Source organism: Lepidochelys kempii, chromosome 7 (assembly GCF_965140285.1).
Source record: "Lepidochelys kempii isolate rLepKem1 chromosome 7, rLepKem1.hap1, whole genome shotgun sequence".
In the NCBI taxonomy this organism is placed as follows: Eukaryota; Metazoa; Chordata; order Testudines; family Cheloniidae; genus Lepidochelys; species Lepidochelys kempii.
The window spans coordinates 121,677,328-121,704,475 of NC_136386.1; the positions used below are offsets into that span (position 1 = coordinate 121,677,328).

Genomic DNA, 27,148 nt, shown 5'->3' on the forward strand with positions numbered 1-27,148 from the left:
AGGCTGAGAAGAGCGTATTCCCTCATGCTGTGCCCTGGGCCTTACAAGGGGTTGGCTGGTCTCAAATAGCCTCAGTAAATAATTTTGATCCCTGGGATCCAGCCTCATCAGAGTCTATTCTGAGTTAGACAAAGCATTGGTCAGTTTCGTGCCCCTGCAGTTAATTAGGTCCCATGATTAGATCTTCCTCCTGGCTTGAACAGAGATGGGTTTGCTCTGAACAATTAACATGGTGCCTACAAATAAACGGGCTATCTTCTGATTGCAGCCATGCACCAGGGCTGGAGCCTGGGGGACGGCTGGGGTTTATTTAATCTCATTCCACAGTACCCGCACAGTGCTGCGAAGCCGTGAAGTGCTCAGCATCATTACCCAAGTTATTAATTTTTAATTGCTTTGCAGTGATGAGTAACAAAAGCGGCTCTGATTCTTCAGCTTCTGCTTCGCTGGCTCTGGCTGCTGGATGCTCAACTTTTCAGCAGCACTCTTTGGGGCCACAGCAGCCCGTCGCCTTGGGAGCGAGGTCCTTTGCCTCCAACTGCTCCACTAATTGGAATGGATCAACAATCTTTTCCTACAGCAAGGAAACAAAAACAGCACTAAGTCAGATTTGAAGGAAAGGCTGCCACTGTCAGGCGGTTTTCCCTGGTGCTGGGGGGAGGGCTGTGAACTCCTGGGAATCTCCCCATTGTCTCACCATTACGCAGCCCCCATCAAGTATTGCTAGTACCCTCTCTCTGGCTGAGCAGGACTGGATGGGACCCCTTCCTGCGCTCGTCCAGCCCCCTCTTCAACTGGCTGGCGAGCTCATACCTCAGACCCTTCCTACCATCCCCTGCTCCCACAGCTTTTAACGTGAATCCAATTGTTGGGCACCCACAGAACCACCTCCCTCTTCATTCCCCTACCGCTCCTCAAAGCCACACGTCTTCCTCCGAGCCTCGCAACAGCAGCCTCACCAGCACAGGGAGAGTCACAAACCTGAGCCCCAGGGGCCCAGCCACAGGAATTTTGTGCCACTGAGCTAGTTGGCTGGCAGGCTGCATGCTCCTGGGGGCAGGGACCATGTCGACCGCGCTGTAGCATGTCAGCAATGAGGCAAACTGTAACACTGCTCCCTCCACTTGGGCTGTGACTGCATCAGCGCTCCAACTAAGCAGGCTGGGGTGAGGTCAGTCCAACCATCAGCCACAGCGGTGGTGGTGTATCAGTAGACGGAGCTCTTCCCTCTCCCATACTTACTTCTCACTAGAGCACGTGGGACTCCCAGCCAATCCTATTGTGGGTAGCTGCACCCTGCATATTTCAGCAGCTCTGCCGCTTCTACTGGATACAACCCCCTACTCCACTGCCTGTCCTGCACCATCACAGGGGACTGGTCAGATCCTTACGTGGCCTGCAGCGTTCCACCCCAGAGGTGGCTGCCTGGGCAATGGGAGCCCCGTGAGGATGGAGCGTGCAACGCTGCACAGCCTATGGGCAGCTCTATCAATCAATGACGACTCTCTCTGAATCTGACTGTTCAGGTTCCCCCCAGGGAGACGTGCCCCTGACCACAGCAACATGCAGGACTGAGCCAAACCCACAGTGCTCTCTTTCGGTTCACAAAGGGGAATCCAGTCCCAGTAGGAAAAGGAGAGGCGCAGGGGGAAGGAAGTGGGAAGCCAAGCTGTGACATCAGCCACTGGCATCAAGGGGCTAAGCTCTTAACCACTAGCAATATCCCCGAGAAGAGACGGGTATCAGTCAAGGGAACATTAGCAGGCCACAGGGCTGAAGGTATTTGAATTCTTCACCCGCTGGGTGGGCCAGAGTTAGAGTGCTGGAGAAAGCGGATTGGTTTAGAGAGCTCAGCCGGGGGTCTCAGGCACCAGCCCAATGTCCAGGCTGGGAACGCTGCAGGGAAAGGTGAAACTCAACCCGGCTCCCATTGCAGCGGGAGGAGCTGTAATTTCATGAACATGTTTCTGTTAATAGGAGGGTTTGTAAAAAGAATCCTCCCCTCCCCCAGCCCGCCCTTTGTGAGTTAATCCAGCCAACCCCCTCTCCCCGCAACGTGCTCTGGCCCTCACACTGTGAAGGCTGGGGTTTCCTTGTTTCAGTTATTAACAGCCTCCCAGCCCTGGGCGGAGGGAGGTAAACTGCAGATGCCAACCCCACGCAGTCAGACACCAGGAGTCAGCCCCTGCCACCCACAGCATCAGCGATTTGGAAATCTCTTTTGCTTCTGCTTTTTGAGCCCGTAAGGCATCACTTTGAGCTTTTCTCTGCAACCAGGAGGGCTAGAAACATCTGTGTCAATAAAAGCCAAGATTCTCCTGTAATCACCTGCCTACGGGAGTTGAGGCTTTAAGCAAAACATCAAATATTGCAAGGCCAGCAGTAAAATCACTAGAGCTGGCAAGACTGCTGAGATGGGTACGACGAGGTGAAGAGACTTAGCCGAGGCAGCACAGAGAGGCGATGGCCTGCCCAGCTTCCATGCCTGAACTGGTATCATCCTCCCTCCCTTTACAGTACAGACAGAATTCCTTTAGTCCTACCCTACCATCAAGGCTGTAAGAAAGCTTCTCCTAGCTGCTTTCCCAGCCTCCCCGGCTGTTTAGGCTAATGAGCCACGAGCTATCACCAGTGGCATAAGCCCCTGCTCCACTTGCAGATCCCTGCCATTGCTGGCTGGCCAGTAAGCACACCCGGATCCTTTCGTTAGTTGGAGAACTAACCCTTAGCCCACCGCACCAGCTGTCTGAGCTGTGGCAAAAATACACTCCTGGAGAGAAATCCACAAAGCAGCCCCGCACAATGCTGTCCTTAGCTGGGGCTCCTAGGGCATGACACTTGCACCCAGTGACAGATGATCTGCGGGGCTCTGCTTTGCTCGGTTGCCATGAAGAGACAAAGAGAAACAAAAAATGTGCCTGTGCCTTTAAGAAACAACTCCAAATGTGGCAAGGTCAGCAATTATGAAGCCCTCAGTCCCTTGAGCACATTCCTGTCTGCACAGGGCCTATCTTTCCCCTCCGATAAGCCCAGCAGCCTATCAGCCACCTGCATCAGCTCTCCAATTCACTGGAATATTTTCAGTGCTGTGCATGAGATCCTGTCTCCTATGCTCCAGGGGGAGGCTGGGAGGTTTTTTAATGGTCCAGCCTGTCATTCCCAAGAGTGATGAATGTCACAGAGCCTTTCGCAGGATGCCAAGGAAATTCTAGTCCCCACGACATCGTTTTCTTTTTTTAAAACCAGTCTGGCCTTAGCAGAGATAGGAATCTATGGCAGGGCTACAGCGCACACTCGGGGCAAATGGATCATCAGGGTCAGATGGTTCTGAAGGGGCTGAAATGCAAGGTCAGGGGAACTCCCAAAAAGGTATGTAAGGTCAGGAGCACAGTCTAATAGTTAGAGCCACGGACTGGTAATGACAATGTCGGGTGCTATTCCCACCACTGCAGCCATGTGACCTTGGGCAAGTTACTTCCCTACTCTGTGCCTCAGTTTCCCCATCTGTATAAATGGAGGTGATGCAACTCACCCTTCTCCCAAGAACTGTACGAGGGTTCGTTCACATTCGTAAAGTGTTCGGAAAGCCATGGATGTGAGTCTCCAGAGAAGTGCAAAGTACACGAGTGGGTTGAGTTTCAGAGGCACTGAAAGTCCGTGAGAGTTGGGTGCTTGACATCTGTGCCTCTAAGAATCTCCCCCCAGCTCCCTACAAACAGTTTGTTTCAGAAGAATGGAAAGTCACCCACTTGGTGCCCAGCCCAAAACAAACGAACCCTGGGTGAATGGACTCAGGGAGCGTCAGGCCAGAGAGCTCACTTCACTAAAAAGAAAACTGACAGTGTATTTACGGAGAGAATCATGAACACGCACCCCCTCCTCAGCCCACTCATGCAAACACCTCTGGGATGGTTTAATTGGCCTTTCAAACAAGCTAAGGGGCTTCAGAAAGAGTTAAACAGCAGCAAAGAAGGGCCCAGCAGCTCTAATTTACTGGCCTTCCCAAGCGTCTGACTGCATCCGGCACAAGAAACTACTACGGAAATAGCCTCGCAATCAGCACGTCCACAGGGGAGTGCTCTGCCCACATTTACTCACACCGCTCCCCAGCAAAGCCTTGGTAGGGATGAGACAGAAGAGAGAATTGCTGCCTCTCTGCCTACAGAGGTTACCCACAGGGGCCGTATTGGCACCAGCCCTGCTTAATGAACCAGATTCATCCTCAGGGCCATGCCACTGACTGCCTCAGAACATGGGAGCTCTCGGACACAAGCTGTGAGGTGCTGAAATCTGAGCCAGAACTAAAGGAGGACTGGACTTTTAAATAACTAAACGACCCAGTTATGAATTAACGCCCACTAAAACAGACTAGACCTGGCAAATTCCTACGGACATTTCCACACGAACAGCTATTTAAGTTTGTGACAACGAAATGGGGTTTGTGAGAAACTACAGAGGAGCCAAAGCTTGGAGCAACACTACTATAGCATTCCATACTACAGATCCCTTGCGATGTCTGGGGATCAGGACCCCCAAATACGACAGTACCGCTCTTGCGGGGAGTGGGCCAGTACGATGGCAGAGGAGGGGCGCCGTTTCTAAATGCCGGGTATGTCCACGTTGCAATCAGGGGCGTGGCTGCAGCTCGTGTGCACATACCCAAGTAGCTTTAATCCAGCTAGCTCATGTCCCAAGAGCAGCGATGCTGGGCGGCACAGGCCCGCCAGGGAGCCAGAGTACGTACTCGGGCAGCGAGCCTGCGCTGAAATCTGTGCTGCTTTGGTTTCCCTGCTATTGGCACTCCCTCCAGCCAGATTAACGCTGCTCAAGTACGTCTACGCATGCTGCTGCAATCACCGCTTTGACTGCAGCACAGAGAAAAGCAAGGAAGCGCTCTGAGAAATTGCATCGGCAGAGGGCTGGCTGGTGCTAGAGCTAAAGCGAGGAGCTCAGCCTGGTACACAGCAGGGAGTGGAAGGAGTGTAACATGGGGGATTCCCCAATTGGCCTGAGCCTGCAGGACCCTGGGGGTTAACAAGTGCTGACTCATTGGGCCACCAGTAGCCACCTAGAGGAGGGCGTTAGGGTTAGAGGCAGAGATGCACTAAGGGAAGAAACCCTGGGGCCACCCCACTCTGGGGAGAAAGGTTAGGCAGGGGTTGACGTGGGATTATTTTTGCCATTACCTTGTTACTAACCCAGACCATAAGAGGGGTGATGCTTTTCTGGCTCTCCACTGAACGTGCAGCTTTTGCATATAGGGACGGAAAACAAAAGACAAGCTGCAAAGGCAGGGTCCCCCTGCCTCACGACACTCTTGACAGTTTCGGTTGCCTCACCTCCAACAGACTGAAAACATCCAGAGAAAAGCAATGGCAGTTGTGACTGATGGGATCTATCCAATGACTCGAGGGAGCAGTGAAGAGTTATAGGCACCACAGGGCACTGGGGGGCAGGACAGCAGGGCCCCCCAGGGGTCAATTGCCAGGCAATATTACTACACTGCTGTGTCACGGGGCTTTCCCCCCTTCCCCCCACTCTGACTGGCTGGCCATTGTTGCTCCATGCTTATTGGCTAGTCATTTTTTTTCTTTTGGCTTGGCTGGTGTTGCCAAAAGCGTTTTCCAGGTAATAAAACAGCGAGGGCTCCTCCTGCAACAGGGCTTGGAATATTACTGTGATGCGATAAAGGCAACAATACAATACTGCACCAAACTCTGGGTGGGGGAGACCCCTGTCTCCATGCAGAGCCACACGGATGTGGGGGTCTGGCCACATAGAGCTGATGGCATGAGCGAGGCCTAAGATCATTTAGGCGAGAAAGGGGAAGAGATTTCCCTGACACACAACGCAGGGAATAGCGATCATCAATCCATCTATCCATATTCTGACAGCATTCCATATTCCTAGGAAAATGAATGAAGCAGAACGGAAGGACCTGCAAAGGAGGCAGGGTGCTCTCTGGCCTAACTGAGCTCAAAATCAAGGGTTTGTTTAAAAAATAAATAAATAAAAAAGAAGCTCTGTTAAATATTTCCATGGAGCTCCTGGCCTGCACAGTGCTTTACACCATGAACTCCTGATACGGTCCCTGCCCTGAAGAGTGAGGTTCAGATCTGCTAGGCATTCAGTGCCCTCAACTCCCATCGGCTCACCACTCCTGGGGTCAGACCCTACATTAAAAAACATAAGAACTGATGACAACAAAGGGAGGAAGGTTCCATGAAGATAGAGTAATCGATATCTGTGTAACCCTTCTGCGAGGTGGAGCCAGCAGCAACAAGGGCCGGGTTCAGTATCTAGGGATTCCTTTTCAACAACACAAAACCGGCTCGAGCCCCCACCCAGTGACCGGGACAATTACACACCACCCTCTGGCCGCCTCTAAGAGGCAATACTTCCCCTCTCGCAAGCACCGAGTCTGAATGTAGCAAAACCTTTTAATAAAAGAAGGGAAGTAGCAGCATTAAATTGGAAAAATCTTGCAACTGGGGTTCATAAACATAAACCATGAGTAAAAAGACCCACCCTCAAATAAGTTGGGCACGGTCCTTTTCCCTGCAGGTTCTGAAGTCCAGCAACCCAAAAGTCCCTTTAACATGCCAGTCTCTTCTCTGCACCCCACTCACCGTTTCTGTCCTTGGCCAGTGCAGCCCGAGTTCAGAGGTTTATCCGCAGAGTTCACTTCCCACCCTGGGTGGAAGCAGCAGGTTAGGAGGCACCTTACACACTCCCCTGCTCGGGCACTTGCTTGTCGCCCCAACAGCCAATTGCTGCACCTCTCTATGGGGCTCTGCTCTGGCCCTCTCCTGCTGGCTGCGCCTCTCTGCCAGCCTCCCATTCACTAAGATGTCTTCAGGGCCCCCCACCTAACACAGCTCTCAGTGATTTCAGCTGTCAGTGGGGACAGTCTCTTGCAGTACAAACACTGTCCCAAGGCAGGTCTAATACTTAGACCTAGATATCAGTGATTTCAGCTCTTCGGTGTGTGACAAGACTCTCAATGGAGTCTAAATTAGCTCTTATTATACGGTGGAGAGAGGAAGGGTCAAATGATGTCTAGGGCCCTTAAACAGGGCTCACACCACCAGGTACAAGTACCTGTCCCCACCCTCTCCCAACGCATTGGGCATTGGAACCCATGTCCCCTGCCTCGTGAGTGCCGTTCAGTTGAGGGCGAGTCCCTCCACTGGGGTATGCCAAGTACAGTTCTGCTACCCTCAGTTCACACAACAGGGATAACACCACTTTATTATTCCTGCCCCAATAACAAGACTGGGGATTCAACACCAGCCACAAGTGATCATTTGGGCAAGCAATCCCATCATGCTGAGCACCTAGGCAGAGTGGGTGTAACCATGCAAAGGAGATCAGCTCCTGAAGTAGTTTTCCACAGCTCGCCACTAGATGTGAGGGGAGAGCTCATTCAGACTCTGCTTACACTTGTAAATTCTGGATTCCAGACATTTGAATGGAGAACACAGTAGGGAAAGAGAGGTGACACCACCAATAGAAATGTTCAGTTAAATTAAGAACAGAATCAGTGATTTTAAAACAAACCTAGCATTTTCCTTTTCAGTGTCTGCAACCCAACCATTGGGTATGAGGACCTGAAAGTGAAACTGACTAGAGAGGGAAGGCCAGCTGGTCAGCCGCAGTAAATCACCTGACTTCAACTCTTGCTGATTTTCAATAGTGGAGGCTCAGACAGGAAAACCAAAGTGACCAGTCTGGGATACATTCACCATCCAAGTCAAGAAAAATGCCAAATATACCTGCAGCGGAATCAGTGGTGAAAAGCACATTCCAATGTCAGATGTATCGCTCCAAGGTATCAACTGTCATTTAGGCACAGGGGCTTTGTTTAAAACTATGACACTCCTTAAAGCATACAAAGGGAAATGCTTCTTTCTGCAGTACATAGGCTGCCAACAGAACTCCCTGCCACATGACTCTAAGGGGCTGATTATTTTATGACCACTAACCCTGGTAACTATGCAAGTTGGAAAGCAGCCTCCTACACCAGGGCATAGGCTGATCACCTGTGGAGGATTGGGAAAATCTCCCCTACCAGCGTTGCAGGTGGCAAGGGAGGAGATTCACATTCCTCTCTGCAGCAGGATGCTTGACTAAAGATTGGATACAGGATTCTTCTATTCTTAACGGGGGGAAACGTGGCTGTAAGGGAGCTCCTGTACCACCTGGAAGCGGAACACGCGGGGGAAGATGGGAAAGCTCGGGAATTCCCAAAATGCTACAGGGCAAACCCAATCCAAGAAGCAGAGTCCAGAGGATGGCAATAAAAGATACAGCCCCACACATTTCCCATCAGACCCTCAACTTAACTGTCCTCCCTTCCTCCTTGACATGCTCTGTCCGGGTTCTTTTGTGGCCCCCACCAGGTAACGTCAGAACACTTCCCTCCCCTCAGATGTCATTTCCTTTAACTCACTTCTCCTCCTTCAAGTCGAAAAAGCTTTTCTGTAATGCCAGAGAACTGCGGGAGCCAGCTCCAGCTCCTGCTAAGCTCTACAGCAGCCTGAGGGGCTGTGCCTAGAGGGCCACACAGCTGACTCCACGATGACTGTGCACTCCACGCTGACAGCAAGGTTCCCTGTTACAGCAGGGGAACCTCAGGGCCCTGCTCTGCTGGCAAATGGACCCCTTTGCTCTAAGAGCCCAGTGGCAGGTTGTTATAGGGAGGAAGGAGCCTACAGAACATCACTGCAAACCTCTCTCCAGTACAGCCCTTCATCTGAAAACCATCTCCTGCTTGGGGAAAGACAAGAACGTTCCTCCCCTCCCCCAGCACACACAAGGTCACACTTCGAGGACACACAGCCGCTTGGATTTATCGTCTTCCCCTATCAATTATTCCCATTTCACGGACTCGTGGCAGGTCTAAGGACTCGTCAGACATCTGCAGGCTGAGTGGAAGGTGACAGGAGGAGGAGAACAGTTTTCAGCAGATAAAGCAGCTCTGAGCTGTGGAGTCAGGGTTGGCAGGCTAGGGTCAAACTCCCATCGAGCAAGCTGGATATGCATCTGCATGGGGTGTGGGTGGGGCAGCGAGCTGGCCTTCAGGAATGGAAGAGCATGCTGCAAAAAACAGCACAGGCAACCCTAAATTAACAACAGCCTCTTACATGGGGCCATGTGTTACCGGGGAATTGGCCTCTCAGCTCCCTCCCGCAAGTCAGAGCTCCAGAAAAGTCTCCTTGTGCTGCCCTGGGCTTCCCATGACCAATCTGACAGCACAGGACTTCCCTCACTCCAGATCAGCACTCTGATTTCCCCCTCCCCACAGCTCCGAGATGTGCATTAGCACCTGGCAAAGCATCCCAATTCCACACACTCCTAAGCATTTCTCCTTAAGGATCCCAAGATGGCATCACAGTCTTAATTCCTGTACTTAAACCTTTTTCATTATTAACTCTTCAGGCTTTAATGGCATATTCAAACGCATGAGGATCTTACGGTTTGTAGAGCTGCTTTAGCTGAAATGGATCCCAAAGCGCTTTACAAACTGCAGCTGATACAGAGGATATGCATGGAGCAGTTCAGCCACCTCTGGTCAGGAGGGAAGGGGCAGATATGCAATAGCACTAGATTATAGTTTAGGACAGGAAGTGAATGCTGTAGCCAACTGAAATTACAGGGGGAATTTTGCAAGGCAGACCATGATTAACCCACCATACAGAGGTTAACACCCTAGTACTTGTGAAAAATGTCTTGGCTTCTGTGAAGCATTGTTGGACAGGACCTCGGGTTTATTAGCATCTCCAGCAGCACAGCACAACCTAGCACCAAGTTTTGGCATTGGGAAATGGGGTATGGATAGGTTAGGAAGGACAGCACCCCCAGCAACAGCACCCCTTACCACTAGGTTAGGTCATAGGGTCCACACTAACAGAGGGAAGAGCTCCCCGGGCTGTGTCACCAGCATCCCTTCCTACAGCAAGAAATAATCTCCTTCCCTCATGAGCCCAATTCATCACTGGGTTAACTCCCTGGAGGGCCCCTGGGGGCTGTGTTTACTCTAGTTCCAGGGAGCATCAACAATGTAATTCAGCAAAGAAGCGGTAACACTGTTTGCACATGCAATGGGAGCGGCAGAACAGCGAGGACTGAGTGCTGCTCAGCAGGAAGCAGTTCCTCTCCGCTCACAGGCACCCTCTGCTCCTGCCAAAGCAAAGAGGATTCCCAGTCCCGTTACACACATGCCAAGAGCTCTCTGCCCGTCCCACCAGGCATGGCCACAGAGGCAGACGCTTTAAGTCGAATCACAGCACCTTATTTAGGCTGGCTGGAGCTCAGATTCGATCAAAGGAGGAGTAATACCAGCACCCCCCCGCCAAGGCCATGGATGGCGGACGGGCTTAGGCTGTGTTTTCTTAAGAATCGCTGCTGCACTCTCCAGGCTGTACAGGGAGGACACATGTCTGCTTCTGGGCAAACCACCCACCTTCCCAAGCAGTCCCTGTGCCGGCAGGCTCAGTGGAGCGGCCAAGGAGGGAATGAACCTTGGAAAAAATCCCTTCAGCCCCTAGAAGGGCTGCTTCAAGTCAAGCATTGACACACCGAAGTCTGTGCTGGACCTGCTCAGTGGAGAACTGCAGAGATCAGGGCTGCCAGGCTGGCACTTTTCCCCAGCACTGAATTCTGGATTCAGAAAAGATGCCTTCTCTGAGCCAGGTCTGCCAGAGAGAAGTTATTCTTTGATGTCCACAGCACCCTCCAATAGCGGGTCTCAGCTAATTCAACCACAACCTCCTCTGAGGTCTGGAAACAAAAGCATAGAGAAAAAAATGCAACTTGTCCAAGGCCACAATGCAGGTCAGCAGCAGAGCCAGGTGGAGAAGCCAGAACTCCCATCTTCCAGTAATCCCTCTCCTCAGATGGCCCATCAGGAAAAAGTCATCTTAAGGTCTAGAGCTATCTAGGAAGTATGGATGCAGTTATGAGCTGTACCAACATTCTCTGACACCTTCTGTTCCAGAACATCCCAGGGGGCTTTGCAACTTCGACTGACGTGCGAAGTAATCCTATAGGGATTACTTCATCCGCCACTGAAATGCAACCACTTCTGGGGCAGAACATGGCTGCCAGTAAAAAGCCCAAGAAACATTACACAAGAACTGACAAAAGGAAATGAAGCACACAGTATCCAATGTATGTAGCAGGGGAAATGCACGGGGGAGCAGGATCAAATTGCACTGGGCTCAAGCCCCCCAGCCCTGTTAAAGGGCCATGAGAGGATCTTTAATGGTCCAGGAGGCCAGGATCTCAGTTTTACATCTTATATAATTATACAGAGACACCTTGAATAAATTCTTTTGTTTGTGCATGGATGGAGCAAACTGTATTTCATTTGCACCTCCCCTGTATCCTAATCCATCAAACCCTGCGCAGCTTCAAACCACCACCCTCTGGTAGCCAGAATGGGGTTAGCCCTGCTTATCACCAGAGAAGCTGACTCAGAGCCTTGCTCCTACCAGACTTTGATTTGGAGAACTGCCTTAGCTAACCGGCTCTGCATGGCCACACCTGAGCTGGGAAGGGCCCCAGATCCAGACAGGGGACAGGAAGGGGGAAGGAGGGAAAATCTGGGAGTTGGTTTAGCCCAGCTCACTCTGAGCCGGTCCCAGTTTGCCAGGAGCTGACTCCATGAACTCTCCCCCCTACCAGCCTCCATTCAGACCCCAAACTGGATTATTCACTGGCACATGTCATATGAAGCAGCGACGCTGAAGCCAGGAAAATCTGCCCACGTGGCATGAACAGGGAGACCCTTAGGTATAGTAGCCGCCCAGCTTGTCACTAACCTTTGGTTTGGCAGGACAGCAGCCCCCAGGTGCCGGTGCCCTCCCTGCAGCCAGTCGGATCAGAAACTCCTCAGCAAACCTAGAGCTCCGAAAAATGGCTGCGGTTTCTGCATCCACTTCCACAACGTCCCCTTCCTGGGAAACAGAGGGGACATCACACACAGCCGAGAAGAACGCGGCAGGACCCAACACCCACCAGGCTTCCAGCTCTGTAGTGAGAGACGGAGCAGGCTGGGGGCATGTGCATTTGCAATGCTGAAGGGAAACCATCAAAGCAGGAGTCCCCCCAGCGCAGCAGCTCTGCAAACAACCCCACCGACCGCCCACAGTCACTTTGGGATCTAATTCAGAATCACACTGCTTCTTTTCCCCAGGCCCTCCTTCGAATTGCCCCAATCAAAACCACAGGCCTGGCCTCTCTACTCCCCTCCCCATTCATCCTGTGCTGGCCTCTTCTCTGTCCCATCACACAAACTTGCCGCTAGCGGCGCAAGAGCCTTCTTCTCTGCAGCTCCCACCATCTGGAACAGCCGCCCTGTGTCTGGCCATCATCTCTCCATTCCCTCCCACTCTTCCCTTGCGTCAAGTGTTTTTACGATACAGGATGCTGCTTGATAAAGCTGCGTTGCTGAATTTTGGAACCACCTCCGCTCAGGGCCCCTTCTGTACAGGGCTGCTGAGCAGCAGGCTGTGCCATGCTGCAATCAGGCAGTGCAGAAGGGGAAGTGTAAGCAAAGCCATGAGCTCCGGACTTGGAGATCCGGCGAAGAGATGCAGTAATGCTGACACAGGCATGCCAATTACCTAGGCCTGGGGGGCTTCCCGGTACCTTGAATGTGAAATTGGCATCAAACTCCAGCTCTTTCTCATGCCCAGTGATCCCGCCATTGTAAATAACCTGACACTGCTCGGCTGGGCCTTTCTTGGGTACTTTGAAGAGACGGAAAGTCGCAGAGACAAACCGACAGTCACCTGAAAGCAAAACACCAAGGGCATGGCTACACTTGCAGATGTAGAGTGCTTTGAGTTAAACCCACCTTCGTAGAGCGCTCCATACTCCAGCGGCAAGCCTCACGCATCAGTACCATTGTTCATTAAACTCCAGTCACTTAATTCTTACTGTTAGTGATGTGGGAGAGGGAAACCGGCCCATGTGACTCTGAGATCTCAGGCTGAGTTTGCAGGGCTAGGCAGCTAGAGAAGCCAGCAGTTCTGACCTGGAATCACTGACCCCGCCCAAACATGGCCCCTCATGATAGGTCCCACTTGTCAGAGAAAGGAAGCAAACTTTAAACAGAGGCCACATTCCATTCCACACCTGGCTGAGTTCCACTGAGGGCTGGAGTGATCCCTGCCTATCTCTCAGGGGTGCTGAGAGGCAGAATTTCTGCCTGTAAGATGACCCAAGATCCTCGGAGAAAGGGTGCTGTGGAAGGGCAAACTGGTTGCTAGAGACAAACAGCACATTGCTCTGGCTCATCCTGTGCTTTCTCACAGCCATATTATGGGCTGGAGTATTTAGTCTTTTCTATTCTTGGGCTTTAAAAAGCCCCAATTGCCTCTTTTCTACATTTGCATTTCCTGTCGCTCACAGATGGTCTAGCCTTGGGGCTATCAAACGAAGTCAAGGCTTGCTGGGGCTGCGGTCAATGGCGCACTCCCCACTCAAGCATTGTTCACTTGCTGCAGATGATGGCACATGTAGATTGCAAGCTCTGTTGGTCAGGGACCGCCTTTTTATGTTGTGTTTTTACAGAGCCAAACGCAGTGGTGGTCCTGGTCCATCAGCTGGGAATGTGCTTTCCAGCCCTGGTAGACGGACTCTTGCGAGCTGAGGCTACACCACTTTGCTTTCTCCTAGAGTAGAACCATGGAACCCTAGCCTGTACTGCTAGGGCGGACCAGGGGTCGATGCTCGGCCAATGGCACTCACTCACCAACGATGCTCTCCAATTCCTTGTTATTGATGGTTATTCGGCTGGCGGTCACCAACCGTGGTGGGCAGAATCCAACTTCCTCAGCAATTCTGTAGAGGTCTTTCCACCACAGGGCTCCTCCCAGGCACTCGCCTATGATCACAGAGTAATTACATGTGTGGTGCAGCCAGCCACGTCAGGGCAAAATGAGTGGCGCACAGCCTGCCATCAGGTTTTTAATAGGGCTGTCGATTAATCGCAGTTAACTCACGCAATTAACTCAAAAAAATTAAGTGCCATTTTAATTGCACGTTAAACAAGAGAATACCAATGGAAATTTATTAAACATTTTGGATGTTTTTCTACATTTTCATATATATTGTATTCTGTGTTGTAACTGAAATCAAAGTATATATTATAAATATTTGCACTATAAAAATGATACAAAGAGAAATAGTATTTTTCAATTCACCTCATACAAGTACTGTAGAGCAATCTTTGTCCTGAAAGTGCAACTTACAAACGCAAAAATAATTTTTTTGCGCGTAACAACTGCACTCAAAAACAAAACAATGTAAAACTTCAGAGTCTACAAGTCCACTCAGTCCTACTTCTTGTTCAGCCAATTGCTAAGACATACAAGTTTGTTTACATTTATAGGAGATAATATTGCCCTCTTCTTATTTACAATGCCACCAGAAAGTGAGAACAGGTGTTCACATGGCACTTTTGTAGCCGGCATTGCAAGGTATTTACATGCCAGATATGCTAAATTTTCATATGCCCCTTCATGCTTTGGCCACCTTTCCAGAAGGCATGCTTCCATGTTGACGACGTTCATTAAAAAAAATAATGCATTAAATTTGTGACTGAACTCCTGGGGGGAGAATTATATGTCCCCTGCTCTGTTTTACCCACATTTTGCCATTTATTTCATGTTATATCATTCTCGGATGATGACCCAGCGCATGTTGTTCGTTTTAAGAACACTTTCGCTGCAGATCTGACAAAACGCAAAGAAGGTACCATTATGAAATTTCTAAAGACAGCTACAGCACTCGACCCAAGGTTTAAGCATCTGAAGTGCCTTCCAAAATCTGAGAGGGACGAGGTGCGAAGCATGCTTTCAGAAGTCTTAAAAGAGCAACACTCCGATAAGGAAACTACAGAACCCAAACCACCAAAAAGGAAATCAACCTTCTGCTGGTGGCATCTGACTCAGATGATGAAAATGAACATGCGTCAGTCCACACTGCTTTGGATTATTATCCAGCAGAACCCATCATCAGCATGGACACATGTCCCCTGGAATGGTGGTTGAAGCATGAAAGGACATGTGAATCTTTAGCGCATCTGGCACATAAATTTCTTGCAACGCCAGCTACAACAGTGTCATGAGAATGCCTGTTCTCACTTTCAGGTGACACTGTAAACAAGAAGCGGGCAGCATTATCTCCTGCAAACGTAAACAAACTTGTTTGTTTCAGCAATTGGCTGAACAAGAAGGAGGACTGAGTGGACTTGCAGGCTCTAAAGTTTTACATTGTTTTATTTTTGAATGCAGTTTTTTTGTACGTAATTCTACATTTGTAAGCTCAACTTTCACGATAAAGACATTGCACTTCAGTACTTGGATTAGGTGAATTGAAAAATACTACAATATTTATTTTGTTTTTTTACAGTGCAAATACTCGTAATCAAAAATATAAAGTGAGCATTATGCACTTTGTATTCTGTGTGTTAACGGAAATCAATATATTTGAAAATGTAGAAAACATCCAAAATATTTAAATAAATGGTATTCTATTATTTGACATCGCGCGACTAATAGTGATTAATTTTTTTAATTGCTTGACAGCCCTAGTTTTTAAGTGAGCCGCAGGGCATGATGGGACAGGGCATTCTGGGAGATTCTATCAGCTCTGGGTAGAGATCTCTCTTGGGAAAGTTAAAGGGTATCAGTTCAAATTCCAAGGCACCTGGGACACAAGAGGCAGCATGTGAGGAGGGGATCCTTCTAACCAGGTTCCTAACTTCCAGCCTCCAGCTCACACCACTAGTCCTTATTACCTCAGGTCAGGTAAGAAAATCACTCACCCCAGAGGACCCTGTGTTTCCTGACGTCCTCTGGCAGGTTATGGCTGGCATAGACATCGCTGAAATACATCTCCCCGCCAGCCTGGAAAAGACCAATGCTTAGCCACGGCAAGAGCTAAAAATGACACCAGCCCCTGATAGGGACAGCATTCACCAGAGACCACAGACAGGACAGCTCGGCTGGGGCCACCCTTGCTGGCAACGTGATTGCTTATTCCAGAGCGATTGTGTCTGCCCCAGCATTCCTGGCCAGCGCACCCAGACAGCCCAATGAGTCAAGGTCTCCAAGATAATCAATTAAGAGCAACCACCCCTCTGCTCCACCACCTTTGGCTCTACCCAGATTAAATTCCACCATCACCCTCATTTTGTTTCATAAGCTGAGTGTGAACATGGTGCTCAGGGGCGGAGAGGCTGAGATCACAGGCACGTTGCAGACAGGTGCTGGGCAAGATTCCCTGACAGCTCTGCCAATACAGCCCAATCCTGCCCTGCAGCACCCCCTGCTGGCCCAGTCCTCAGGCACCCCCTTAACCTGTCCATCTGGGACTCATGGGCAAAGACTTCCAATTGTGATCTACTATTTGACGGTGGAGAGGATGTGGACAAAAGGAGAGCAAGGGAGCAAAGCAATCACTACACTGTGCCAGACCAATGGACATCTAGACCAGTATCCCATCTCTGGCAGTGGCCGGTACCACTGCTTCAGAGGAAGGTGGAAAAATGGACAGTTACAGAACAACCTGCCTAGAACGGAAGTCTCTCATAACCTGCTCATCTGTTAGCTGCTGACTTCTCCTTTCATCATTCATATAAACATCTAACCAATTCTTGGACTCTGCTAAGCTCTTGACTTCAGTGATATCTTGTGGCAATGAGTCCTGCAAGTTAACTGATCATTATGCTAAAAAATATTCCAATCTTTAATGCGTTGTTTTTCTGTGTCATTGGTCGCCCTCCTGGTTTATAACAATGGGAGAACAGATGCCCATTGTTAGTTTGAGTACCTCTATTGCCTCCTCTGTTGTCATACAGGGTGAAATCCTGCCCGCTTGAAAATAAAGGCAAAACTCCCACTGACGTCAACGAAGCCAGGATCTTCCTCTCCCATGAGCCCCAGAGCTCATCTCTCCTCATATGGAAGTCTCTCTGGGCCTGTGTTCCATTTTGCTGCCTGTCTGTGGACCCCTCTTGCCCCAAAAGGCAGGATGGGATGCAGTGTTGCTCCCCAAACCCCCTGGTGCTCTCTCTCACACACACACTCAGAGCGTATGCCCCACTGTTGTGTTACCTTTAGCACTCGATAGGCCTCCTGCAGAACTGCTCTCTTATCAGGCGAGAGGTTAATCACGCAGTTTGAGCTGGACAGGAGATAAAAGCTCAGTGAGGCACCAGAAGGAGGAAAGCATTGTGGGTTTTAATCAAATGTTTAGGCCTGACCTTGCAGCTGAGAAACACGGCAGCTTTTGATCTCTAACACTGGCAGGGAGTAACGGATGTCTGGACACCTTTCACATCCCCCAAAGGAGACTAGAGGGTCCTCAGCCATCCTTCAGCAAGCCTCAAGGAGTGTTTGCAGAGCCGAGGCTGGCTGATAGGATCTAAATTTAGTGATGGAGAAGACTCACTAGTCTACCCTCCACCCACCCCGAACAGGCTAGGGCAGGAGTGTTGCCTGCAGATCAGTGTATTCCCTAGTACATCATACTATCTGTGTTTAAACCCACACCATCACTTCAAACCCTCACTCTCACTATTTGGGGCTGCACTCCTCATTTGAGACCCTGTATTTAAAGGGCCCTTTTCAGGTTAAGAACATCTCCTTAACTGTGGTAATATCAAGGGTGCCATTTCAGATTTTGGTGGGTGAGGGGCAACTTTAACTGTGATTGCAAGGGCTACTTAGGCACCTGAAAACCTCTAGGGTTGTTGGTTTTTTTTTTGCAGATAAGAATTTAGAAATTAGCTGAGAGGAGCGCTGTATCTAATTCCTATATTAAAAAAAAGAGGATTTAATAAATATTAGACCCACTCAACTCTAATAACATGTTCTCACATCTTGTGTCAAGTTATTTAAGGAACACGGGTTAGGTTTAAAATTGTAATGTATATTCTTTGTTACTAACTCTTGAATACAAGAACTGAAACGACTGTAGAAAAATCTGGATGACTTTCTATCACTTTTTTGCAGTTCATCAAGCTAGGAATAGATCATTTAACTTTGGAAACATCCTACTAGGGCAAGGCCCCGTGAGTTTATACTGCACCTGCCTGCCTGGGGCTCTGGAAGTGTTACCGGGGTGAAAGTAACTTAAAGGACTTACTGGTATGCAGGGCGGCCAGGGTCCTGGACAAGGTGGGCCTTTTGGGCCTCCAGAAGGGGCATGGCCTCGGGCAGAAGGGGCGTGGCTAGGGCCAGACTTCCCCAGCCAGCCCTTCAGTGCTGCCCGGCCTGCGCTGCCTGGGGCTCCGGCAGCAATTTAAAGGGCCCGGGACACCGGTTGCTACCACACCAGCAGCTGGAGCTCCAGGCCCTTTTAAATCACTGCTGGAGCCCTGGAGTAGCGGAGGTGGCCAGGAGCCCCGGGCCCTTTTAAATTGCCAGGCTCTGGGGCAGCTGCCCCTTCCCTCCCTCCTCATCAGCGGCCCTGTCAGTACAGCGCTCTCTCCCAGTGCTCTGCCGCGACTACACAAGCCACGTCAAAGCGCTGCCGCTGTAGACTCAGCCCTAAGTTCTGCAGAGGAGAGGTGCCCAAGGCAGGGAATCAGTATTTTGTTTAAAACAGAGGCAGGGTGATTAAGATAAGAAAGGGCTAGTGATTAAATTAAGGATCTGGAAGTTTAGCCTGAAAAAGAGGGTGGCAGGGTTGTTCTAGAGAGAACACGGTGGGGGGGGGGGGTCTCACAAAAAATACAGCAAAGCACTGAGCCTAGATAACATTCAGAAAAGGGGGAGATTTGGGGGCGTAGCTGAAAAGAAGGGGTCAAACCCAGAGCAGGGCTAGCAATGTATAGAGAAGTTCCCACTCTCCCTATAGTACTTATGTGGCCCAATCACCATAGTATCCGAGGCTGTGCCTCACAATGTCTAACCTATTTCTCCTCCCAGCCCCTCGGTGAGGTAGAGCAATGCTATTATCCCCATTTTACAAAAGGGGCACTGAGGCACACACAGACTAAAGGCCAAATTTTCAAAGGTATTTAGACACCTAGTGAGATTTTTCAAATGCACGTAGGTCGTTAGATGCTTTGTAAACCCCATTAGATGCCTAACTTCACCTTTGGGTGCCTAAAAACCTTTGAAATTCTGACCTTAGAGCACTGGCCTGGGGTCAGAGAGGAAGCCCATGGGGGTTGTAGAACCCAGGTCTTTCAGCTCCCTATCCAGCAGACCAGCCTCTCTCTCTGGTACATGCTGCAAAAACAGAGAGGACTCAAATAGATGGGAGCAGAACCAAGGTGGCCAGTTCTCTGAGACTCCAGCAAATGGTCCCAGGATGGATGCTATGGTTGACAGCATGAAAAGCAGCACAGAGATTAGGAAGGATGGAGAATGAGAGTCAGATGAGAAGAGACCATTTAACTCCCCATGGGTGGCAGGTTTTGCCTCATGCTGGGCTGTAAAGCAATGGCTACTGGGCAATTTTACATTTTAACTGAGAACCATTTTGTTCAGTCATTTTTTGTTCTGAGTTTGATAAAAGGAAGGAACGAGAAAGTGCTGTAGGAGTATCCGATGTGTTTATGCCTCAAATTCTTAGGGTTTCAGCTGTATTCAGGCCAATTCCAGAACAAAGAACAGAAACTGCATCCACAGAGTCCATAAAGTTGATGATTATTGTCATGATTTGCATTAAGAACATAAGAACGGCCATACTGGGTCAGACCAAAGGTCCATCAAGCCCAGCATCCTGTCCCCCGACAGAGGCCAACAGCAGGCACCCCAAAGGGAATGAACAGACAGGCCATCATCAAGTGATCCATGCCCTGTCACCCAATCCCAGCTTCTGGCAAACAGAGGCTAGGGACACCATTCCTTCCCATTCTGGCTAATAGCCATTGATGGACCTATCTTCCATGAATCTACCTAGCTCCCTTTTGAACCCCATTATAGTATTGGCCTTCACAACACCCTCTGGCAAGGAGTTCCAGAGGTTCACAGTGCGTTGCGTGAAAAAATACTTTCTTGTGTTTGTTTTAAACCTGCTACCTATTAATTTCATTTGGTGGCCCCTTGTTCTTGTATTATGAGAAGGAGTAAATAACACTTCCTTATTTACTCTCTCTATACCACTCATGATTTTATAGACCTCTATCATACCCCCCCTTAGTCACCTCTTTTCCAAGTCCCAGTTTTACTAATCTCTCCTCAAACAGAAGCCCTTCCATACCCCTAATCATTTTTGTTATCCTTTTCTGAACCTTTTCCAATTCCAATATATTGGTTTTGAGATAGGGCGACCACATATGTAGGCAGTATTCAAGATGTGGGTGTATCATGGATTTATATAGAGGCAATATGATATTTTCTGTCTTATCATCTGTCCCTTTCTTGATGATCCCCAACATTCTGTTCGCTGGGCACCATCTGTGTGCTCAGCACTGTTCAGAATATGCCAGAAAATCCAGTCCCTGAGCCAATGCATAGAAGATGTGTAACTCTGATATTTAAGTATGAAGTGTATAGTTATTGACCACAGTATGATGTTTATATCTATGAGCGGAGGCACTGAAGGCAATAGACGTTTTAGTTGATTAAGGACGAGAAGATTTGACTCTCCAACTTTCTTTCTAAAGGAAGAGCTGCCCAGAGCTCCAGTGCCAGTTTATTTTCCTTTCCTGCCTGCAGTGGCCCCGATATACCTCAGAAGTCTACGTTTTTCTCAACTTTAAAATACAGAACTTTCTTGGTGTTTGGTTCAAAATATTTTCCTGTGAAAATTGTAACTCAATCGCTGTAGTGTTGTATTTAAGAGCCTTCCGGAAAGTAACTAGCCTTTAAACAGAAGTAAAAGCAGTGTTGTCAACTCTCATGATTTCATCATGAATCTCATGATAATGGTTTTCCTTAAAGCCCCAGCTCCTGGAGTCAAGTGGATATGTGATGATTTCAGCCTTTATTCTTAAAGAAACATTAAGTTTCCAGTCCTCGTGGCTGTGGAGAAAGCTTCAAAATGTGACCCCAGTGCACCCTAAAGGCCCAGAAAGCAGAAGGCAAATAAAAAGAACCCCAAATCTGTTATTTTTACATAATCTCATGATTCTTGGTGAGCCTGGCTCAGGATTTTTGAACATTTGGGACTAGCAATACTGTGAGAGTGACCTGAAAGTGTCAGTTTCACTCCTGTTTAAGATTAGTTTCCAGTCTAGCATTTGTAGTGAGGTAACACCCATGGGTGAAAGTAAGCCGGTACGATGCACAGGTAAGAAAGTAGCGGCTGGTACACAGCTGATGTTAAAACACTGCCATGGCAGCACTTTAATGTGGCTCGTGTAGTCGCGGCAGAGCGCTGGAGAGAGCTCTCCCAGCGCTCTAAAAATAAAAACCCACCTCCATGAGGGGCGCAGCTCCCAGTGCTGGGGCACTGTCTACACTGGTGCTTTACAGCACTGAAACTTGCTGCGCTCCGGGGGGTGTTTTTTCACACCCCTGAGCAAGAAAGTTGCAGCACTGTAAAGCGCCAGTGTAGACAAGCCCTTACATTTCACACTAATGCTGTGCTATAGTTAAGAACTCCATCTGGGAGCTTGCACACCTCTTGAATGAAAAATGGGGGAGCCTCCCATCCTCCCCTGCCCCCCCAACTGGAACCCTTGGATAATACCATCACCTGAAATTACTAAAACTGAAGAATCAGACCATTTTTCACCCTTTTGGCCAGCCCTTTATTTACTGCATCCCATGGACAGCTAAATCAGTCTGGCCAATTTAACACATGCATCTAGTCAGTTTTACTTTCTGATCCTCATGTACTAACCTAATGCTGTAGTGTCCTTGCAGCAAACACTGCAGTGGGCTGTTTAAATGCTAACAAAAAACTGTTTCAATTGAGCATCTTAAAAAGGTAAATCAAATGTAGGGACATTTCTAGTCATCTTACATTCTATTAAACTTTGGGCCAGATGTTAACTTGGCATTTTCCCTTCAACAATTTTAGAGCTAAAACCAATTATTCTGTTGGACAAGGGTCAAGGACATTCGATTAGAGGCATCAATAAATGGAACAAGTCTGATCTGCCTCCTATTCCCAGCCCTATCCTGGGCTCTGAGACGCCACATGGTTTGAAACTATGTTTCACCTTTTAGTTTGACTGGATCCAGCCACCTGTCCTTTCTGTGGGCACTGTTTGTTTGACAACACAAAACTCCAGCCAGGTATCCAGGCCTCAGATTAGTGTTTACGGTGTATTTTTTCAGTGTACAACCCTGAACTGAAACCCAAAGAGTTAAAACCTTGGGCAGGGACATGGTTCACTGATGCGTGGGAAACAAGTACCCAACCCATCGTATAGACCCCTGCAGGAGCTCTGAGAATGGTACTCACATAACTATATCATAACTCTCGTCTTTAAGGCCAGCATCTCCCAGCTTTTCCATGTAGCCATGGATGAAGTCCACGTTAGGCACCTGGTAGCCAAATTTCTTCATGTGATAGTCAACGTACTTCTTTGCCACTTCTACCTGGAAGAGGGAAACAAATAAGCAGGCTGTAAACTACATAAACTCTTTAAAATGTTTCTAAAGTCTCTTCCCCTTCATGTGGCAGAGGGCCCGCATATTCTCATTAGGGCCCTACGCATCTCCCTTTATTTCCCTCCAAACCCCAGCCATTTTGAGTCCTAGATCACGGCTACCAAATCTCCTGGCCAAAGAAGAACAGATGGGATTCCCTACAGAGACTAATAAATGGCAAGACCAAGTCTCGGACTGGCCAGGGATGGGGCGGGTGGGGAGTCTCTCTATTTGATCAACAAAGTGTGGGACTAGCAAAGACTTCTGATCAACATAAAGCCCAGCAAGGGGCTGTGCATGTTGTCTTCACCACAGCACTCTGGGAAGGTAGGGAAGAGGCCAGTACTCATGCCAGTGTCTCATGCCTCATGATGCAGGGTATTATCCCTGCATCTCCCTCCCCCCCACCCCACACAGGATAGCACATGCTGCGTGATGGTCTGGAAGGTGGAAGGAGTGAGACGATAAATGGCAAAATACATTTACCCCATTTCCACACTCAGGTCTCTAATAGGGCTAGGAGAAGCTGAGAGTAGGGAAAGCATGACTCTCAGTGACTATCAGAGGCAGGATCTAAATGACCGAGCAGCTACAAAACAATCACTCAGTGTCTTGCACTACAGGTACTTAAACCTGACCCACACGTGCACTGTATTAAACCTTGTAGCTTGCATGAAGGTAAGATTATTAAAAGCCAATAGCTAAGGTTACTATCTGCATGCAGCTGAACCCCCTACATCGGGCAGTCCCCATATACCAAAGGATCAACTTTGAACTCTAAGCACCATGCAGTTCTGCCTTGGTGGGACGAAGTTATTTTCACTTCCAAAGCTGAGAGCCATGAAGATAAAGACCCGGACTTTGATTAGCACTATTCAATTCGAAAACATACCTGGGCGTCAGTCATGTCTATTCCAGTGACATGCCCTTTCTCCCCAACTAGTTTACTCAGCATATAGCAGTCCCTGCCACTCCCACTGCCCAGATCCAATATCCAACAGGTCTCCAGGCACTCTGGGACCACCAGGCCACAGCCATAGTACCTGAGGGAAGAAACTCTCGAGATCAGTGATTCTTGAACCACGGAATCTCACCACACCTCAGTGGTGTGCAAGGGAAGGCTTTTTAGATGGGGTGGATGAAAATGTGTCATGAAGAGCAAACCATCAGGAACAGCCAACCCACATATGCAGATATGGATTAATTAAGCCTCACTGCTTATCTCCATTTTATATTGGGCAAACTGAGACACTGAGATGTGTGATCTGCCCAAAGGCTCTCAGCGAACAAAGAAAACGACAGGCCAAGGAAAGCATTTTCTGGTCGAACATCCTGTAGCCTGACCTTGGAGGTTAGAGCAAAGGTTTTTACCAGAACATCTAATGGATTTCTGATAGGGGATATATGACCTGTAAGGAGAGTGACATTTTTATGTCTATTAGCTTATCTTTTCATCTCCAGATTTGAATAGACAGGGTTTATGGGGAGCTTTTTAACTTTAATGTTCTTTGTGTTAATTTTTCCTAACATTTGCTGCTCATTGTAACTTTAAATTAATGACTTTGTGTCTAGAAATGGTTACTAAGGTTGATTGGAATTCATTGATTCATTTTAAAGCTCTAAACTACATTAATTTGTTTCTCTCTCACTAATTTGTTCTCTGCATTAATTTGTTCCTCTCTGCCTCTGCTTTTGGTAGGAATTTCTCCTTTGAGCTGGCAACCTCCAGGCCCCAAGGACTGTGGAGGTGGTAGGCTGCCTCCAACCAGGAAGTTATGAGAGACATACAAAGATAAACTGGCTACTTTCTTCCCCACTGTATTCTCTGGATAGAGTGACACCACTGGGCCAAAGACTGTTTCAGTGAAGCACATTGAGTGAGTGAAGCTCTATTAAAGAGTCAATTGTCAATTCTTTACCTTGACACTACATCATCATGGACAGACTTCAGAGCCTCCTTTATGAACATGGGCAAAGACCTAGCCAAGGTGACGCAGGCATTGGTTTGCAGATCCTCTGATTTCTGCAACTTTTTACCATAATAATCCTGAGATGGGAACACAAAAAGTCCATATATCTCCATAGCACACCAGAGCCTACAGATTCTAGTTACCACCCTGCCCCCACCCCAGGGTTACTCTTGCTCCTCTTTGCAGGGAGGATGGTCATGCAAGACAGTATCAAAAGCCTTACTAAAGTCAAGATATACCACATCTACTGCTTCCTCCCTATCTACGAGGCTTGTTACCTTGTCAAAGAAAGCTGTTAGGTTGGTTCGACATGATTTGTTCTTGACAAATCCAAGCTGACTGTTACTTCTCCCTTTATTTTCTACCTGTTTACAAACTGATTACCTGATTATTTGTTCCATTATCTTTCTGAGTACTGAAGCGAAGCTGACTGATCTGTAATTTTCCAGGTTGTCCTCATTCCCTTCATCCTTTTTTTTAAAAATAGATGGGTACTATATTTGCCCTCTTCCAGTCCTCTGGAATCTCTCCTGTCTTCCCTGAGTTGTCGAAGACAGTCACTAACAGCCAGTTAGCTCCTTGAGTATTCCAGGATGTATTTCATCAGGGAGGGAGCACTTAATTGCTGCTATAACCAGGGCTCAGGTCATGGGCTGGAGGCATAGGCTGGAGGCATAAGAGGCTTGCGGAGGCTGAGTGCCCCCAAACAGGGCAAGAAATGCTGTATGCAGCGCACCTCCCTTTGGAGGTGTGCTGGCCCCGCTGCCTTTGAAGTGCCACCACTGGAAGTTCCCAAGAAGTGGGGGAGCCACCGGCACCCGGACTATGGCCCTGCCGCACTCTGCCCAGGCTCGGCCTCCTCCCCCCGATGCCCCACCCTCACTCAGCCTCTTCCCCCCCGAAGCCTCCCCCCACCTGCTACTTGTGCCTCGCCGGGGAAGAGGGTGGACAGGCCCGAGCAGCAGGCCAGGTGGGCCTTGGTGAAGGAGAGGAGCAAACGGTTGTAGGAAGAGGTGGAGTGGGGTGTGGCCTGGGGGGGGGGGGAGAAGAGGCCAAGCGGGAGCAGAGCAAAAGGCGGGGCCACGGTCCAAGCACTCACTCCCATTTCTAGGGAGCTTCCTGCATTTGCGCCCAGCCTCCCCAAAGGCAAGAGTAACGCGCGGCCTCTGGCTCAGGAGTAACGTATGGAGGAGAGAAGGGCAGCTGGAGTCGATGGGGCAAGCTCCAGTGCAGGATAGGCCCTAGCAGTGCCCTCTCCTCCACCCGAGCTCTTACCTGTACCTCTCTGTAAATCTGCTCTGCAGATGGGGCAGCCACTGCAATGAGAACCACCAGAAGCCTGGGTCAGGCAACCTGATGCAACAGTGATAGGCGCCAGCGTCGAGCCCACATAGAGAGTGGCACCAAGCACCCCTCACCGCGCAGGGCAATGCAGCGCTGGGGGGGGTCCCCCACAACACCTCCTGGGGGGGCAAACCCCTATCCCCAGAGAGACGCGCAAGACAACCCCTCCCCCACCCCGAAACCCTCCCTCCCCACCCTGCCCTGCTGGGACCCCCTCCCACCAGAGAGCCTATCCCTAGAGAGACCCGCAAGACAACCCTTCCCCCACCCCGAAACCCTCCCTCCCCACCCTGCCCTGCCGGGACCCCCTCCCACCAGAGAGCCTACCCTCCCTCCCCACCCCACCCTACCCTGCTGGGACCCCCTCCCACCGAAGCCTACTCCTCCCCCACCCAGAGACCCTTCTCCCCACCCCACCCTGCTGGGACCCCCTCCCACCAGAGCCTCCCCCTCCCCCACCAGGAGACCCACGCTCCCTACTGGGACCCGCTCCCACCAGAGAGCCTACCCTCCCTCCCCACCCCACCCCACCGGAACCCCCTCTGACCAGAAAGCCTACCCCTCCCTCCCTCCCCACCCTACCCTACCGGGACCCACTCCCACCAGAGAGCCTACCCTCCCTCCCCACCCCACCCTACCCTGCTGGGACCCCCTCCCACCAAAGCCTACTCCTCCCCCACCCAGAGACCCTTCCCCCCCACCCCACCCTGCTGGGACCCCTTCCCACCAGAGCCTCCCCCTCCCCCACCAGGAGCCTACTCTCCCTCCCCACCCCACCCCACTCCAGCCTGCTGGGACCCCCTCTGACCAGAAAGCCTACCCCTCCTCCCCTCCCCACCGGGACCCCCTCCCACCAGAGCCTCCCCCTCCCCTACCAGGAGACCCACACTCCCTACTGGGACCCGCTCCCACCAGAAAGCCTACCCCTCCCCTCCCCACCCCACCCCACCGGGACACCCCCCCCCACCAGAAAGCCTACCCCTCCTTCCCCACCCCACCCTACCCTGCTGGGACCCCCCCCCACCAGAAAGCCTCCCCCTCCCCGCCCTGCTGGGACCCCCTCCCTCCAAGCCTCCCCGTCCCCCACCCAGAGACCGACCCGACCCCCCCGCGGGCGAAATGCCCCCAGGCGACCCGCAGAGGCCCCGGCCCCGGAGCGCGGCGGCGGCGCGTACTGCTCGGCCGGACCGTCGGGCCGCGGACTCTGCCCCGCCACCCTCAGCAGCCTCGCCCCGCGCTCGGGTCAGGGCCGGGCTACGAGGG

General features: G+C 50.1%; 1 protein-coding gene across 1 annotated transcript; it reads right to left on the bottom strand.

Annotated features, from left to right (window-relative positions):
* Window positions 1–256: 256 nt before the first annotated feature.
* AS3MT (arsenite methyltransferase) lies at window positions 257–27,148 on the bottom strand. The gene is made up of 11 exons (XM_073354485.1): window positions 27,061–27,148; window positions 25,817–25,857; window positions 24,491–24,618; window positions 23,464–23,614; window positions 22,384–22,520; window positions 17,130–17,199; window positions 15,839–15,920; window positions 13,763–13,894; window positions 12,655–12,797; window positions 11,826–11,960; window positions 257–574 (listed from the first exon to the last, which is right to left on the bottom strand). Coding segments are annotated over exons 1-11 (1,119 nt in total). The 5' UTR covers window positions 27,062–27,148; the 3' UTR covers window positions 257–475.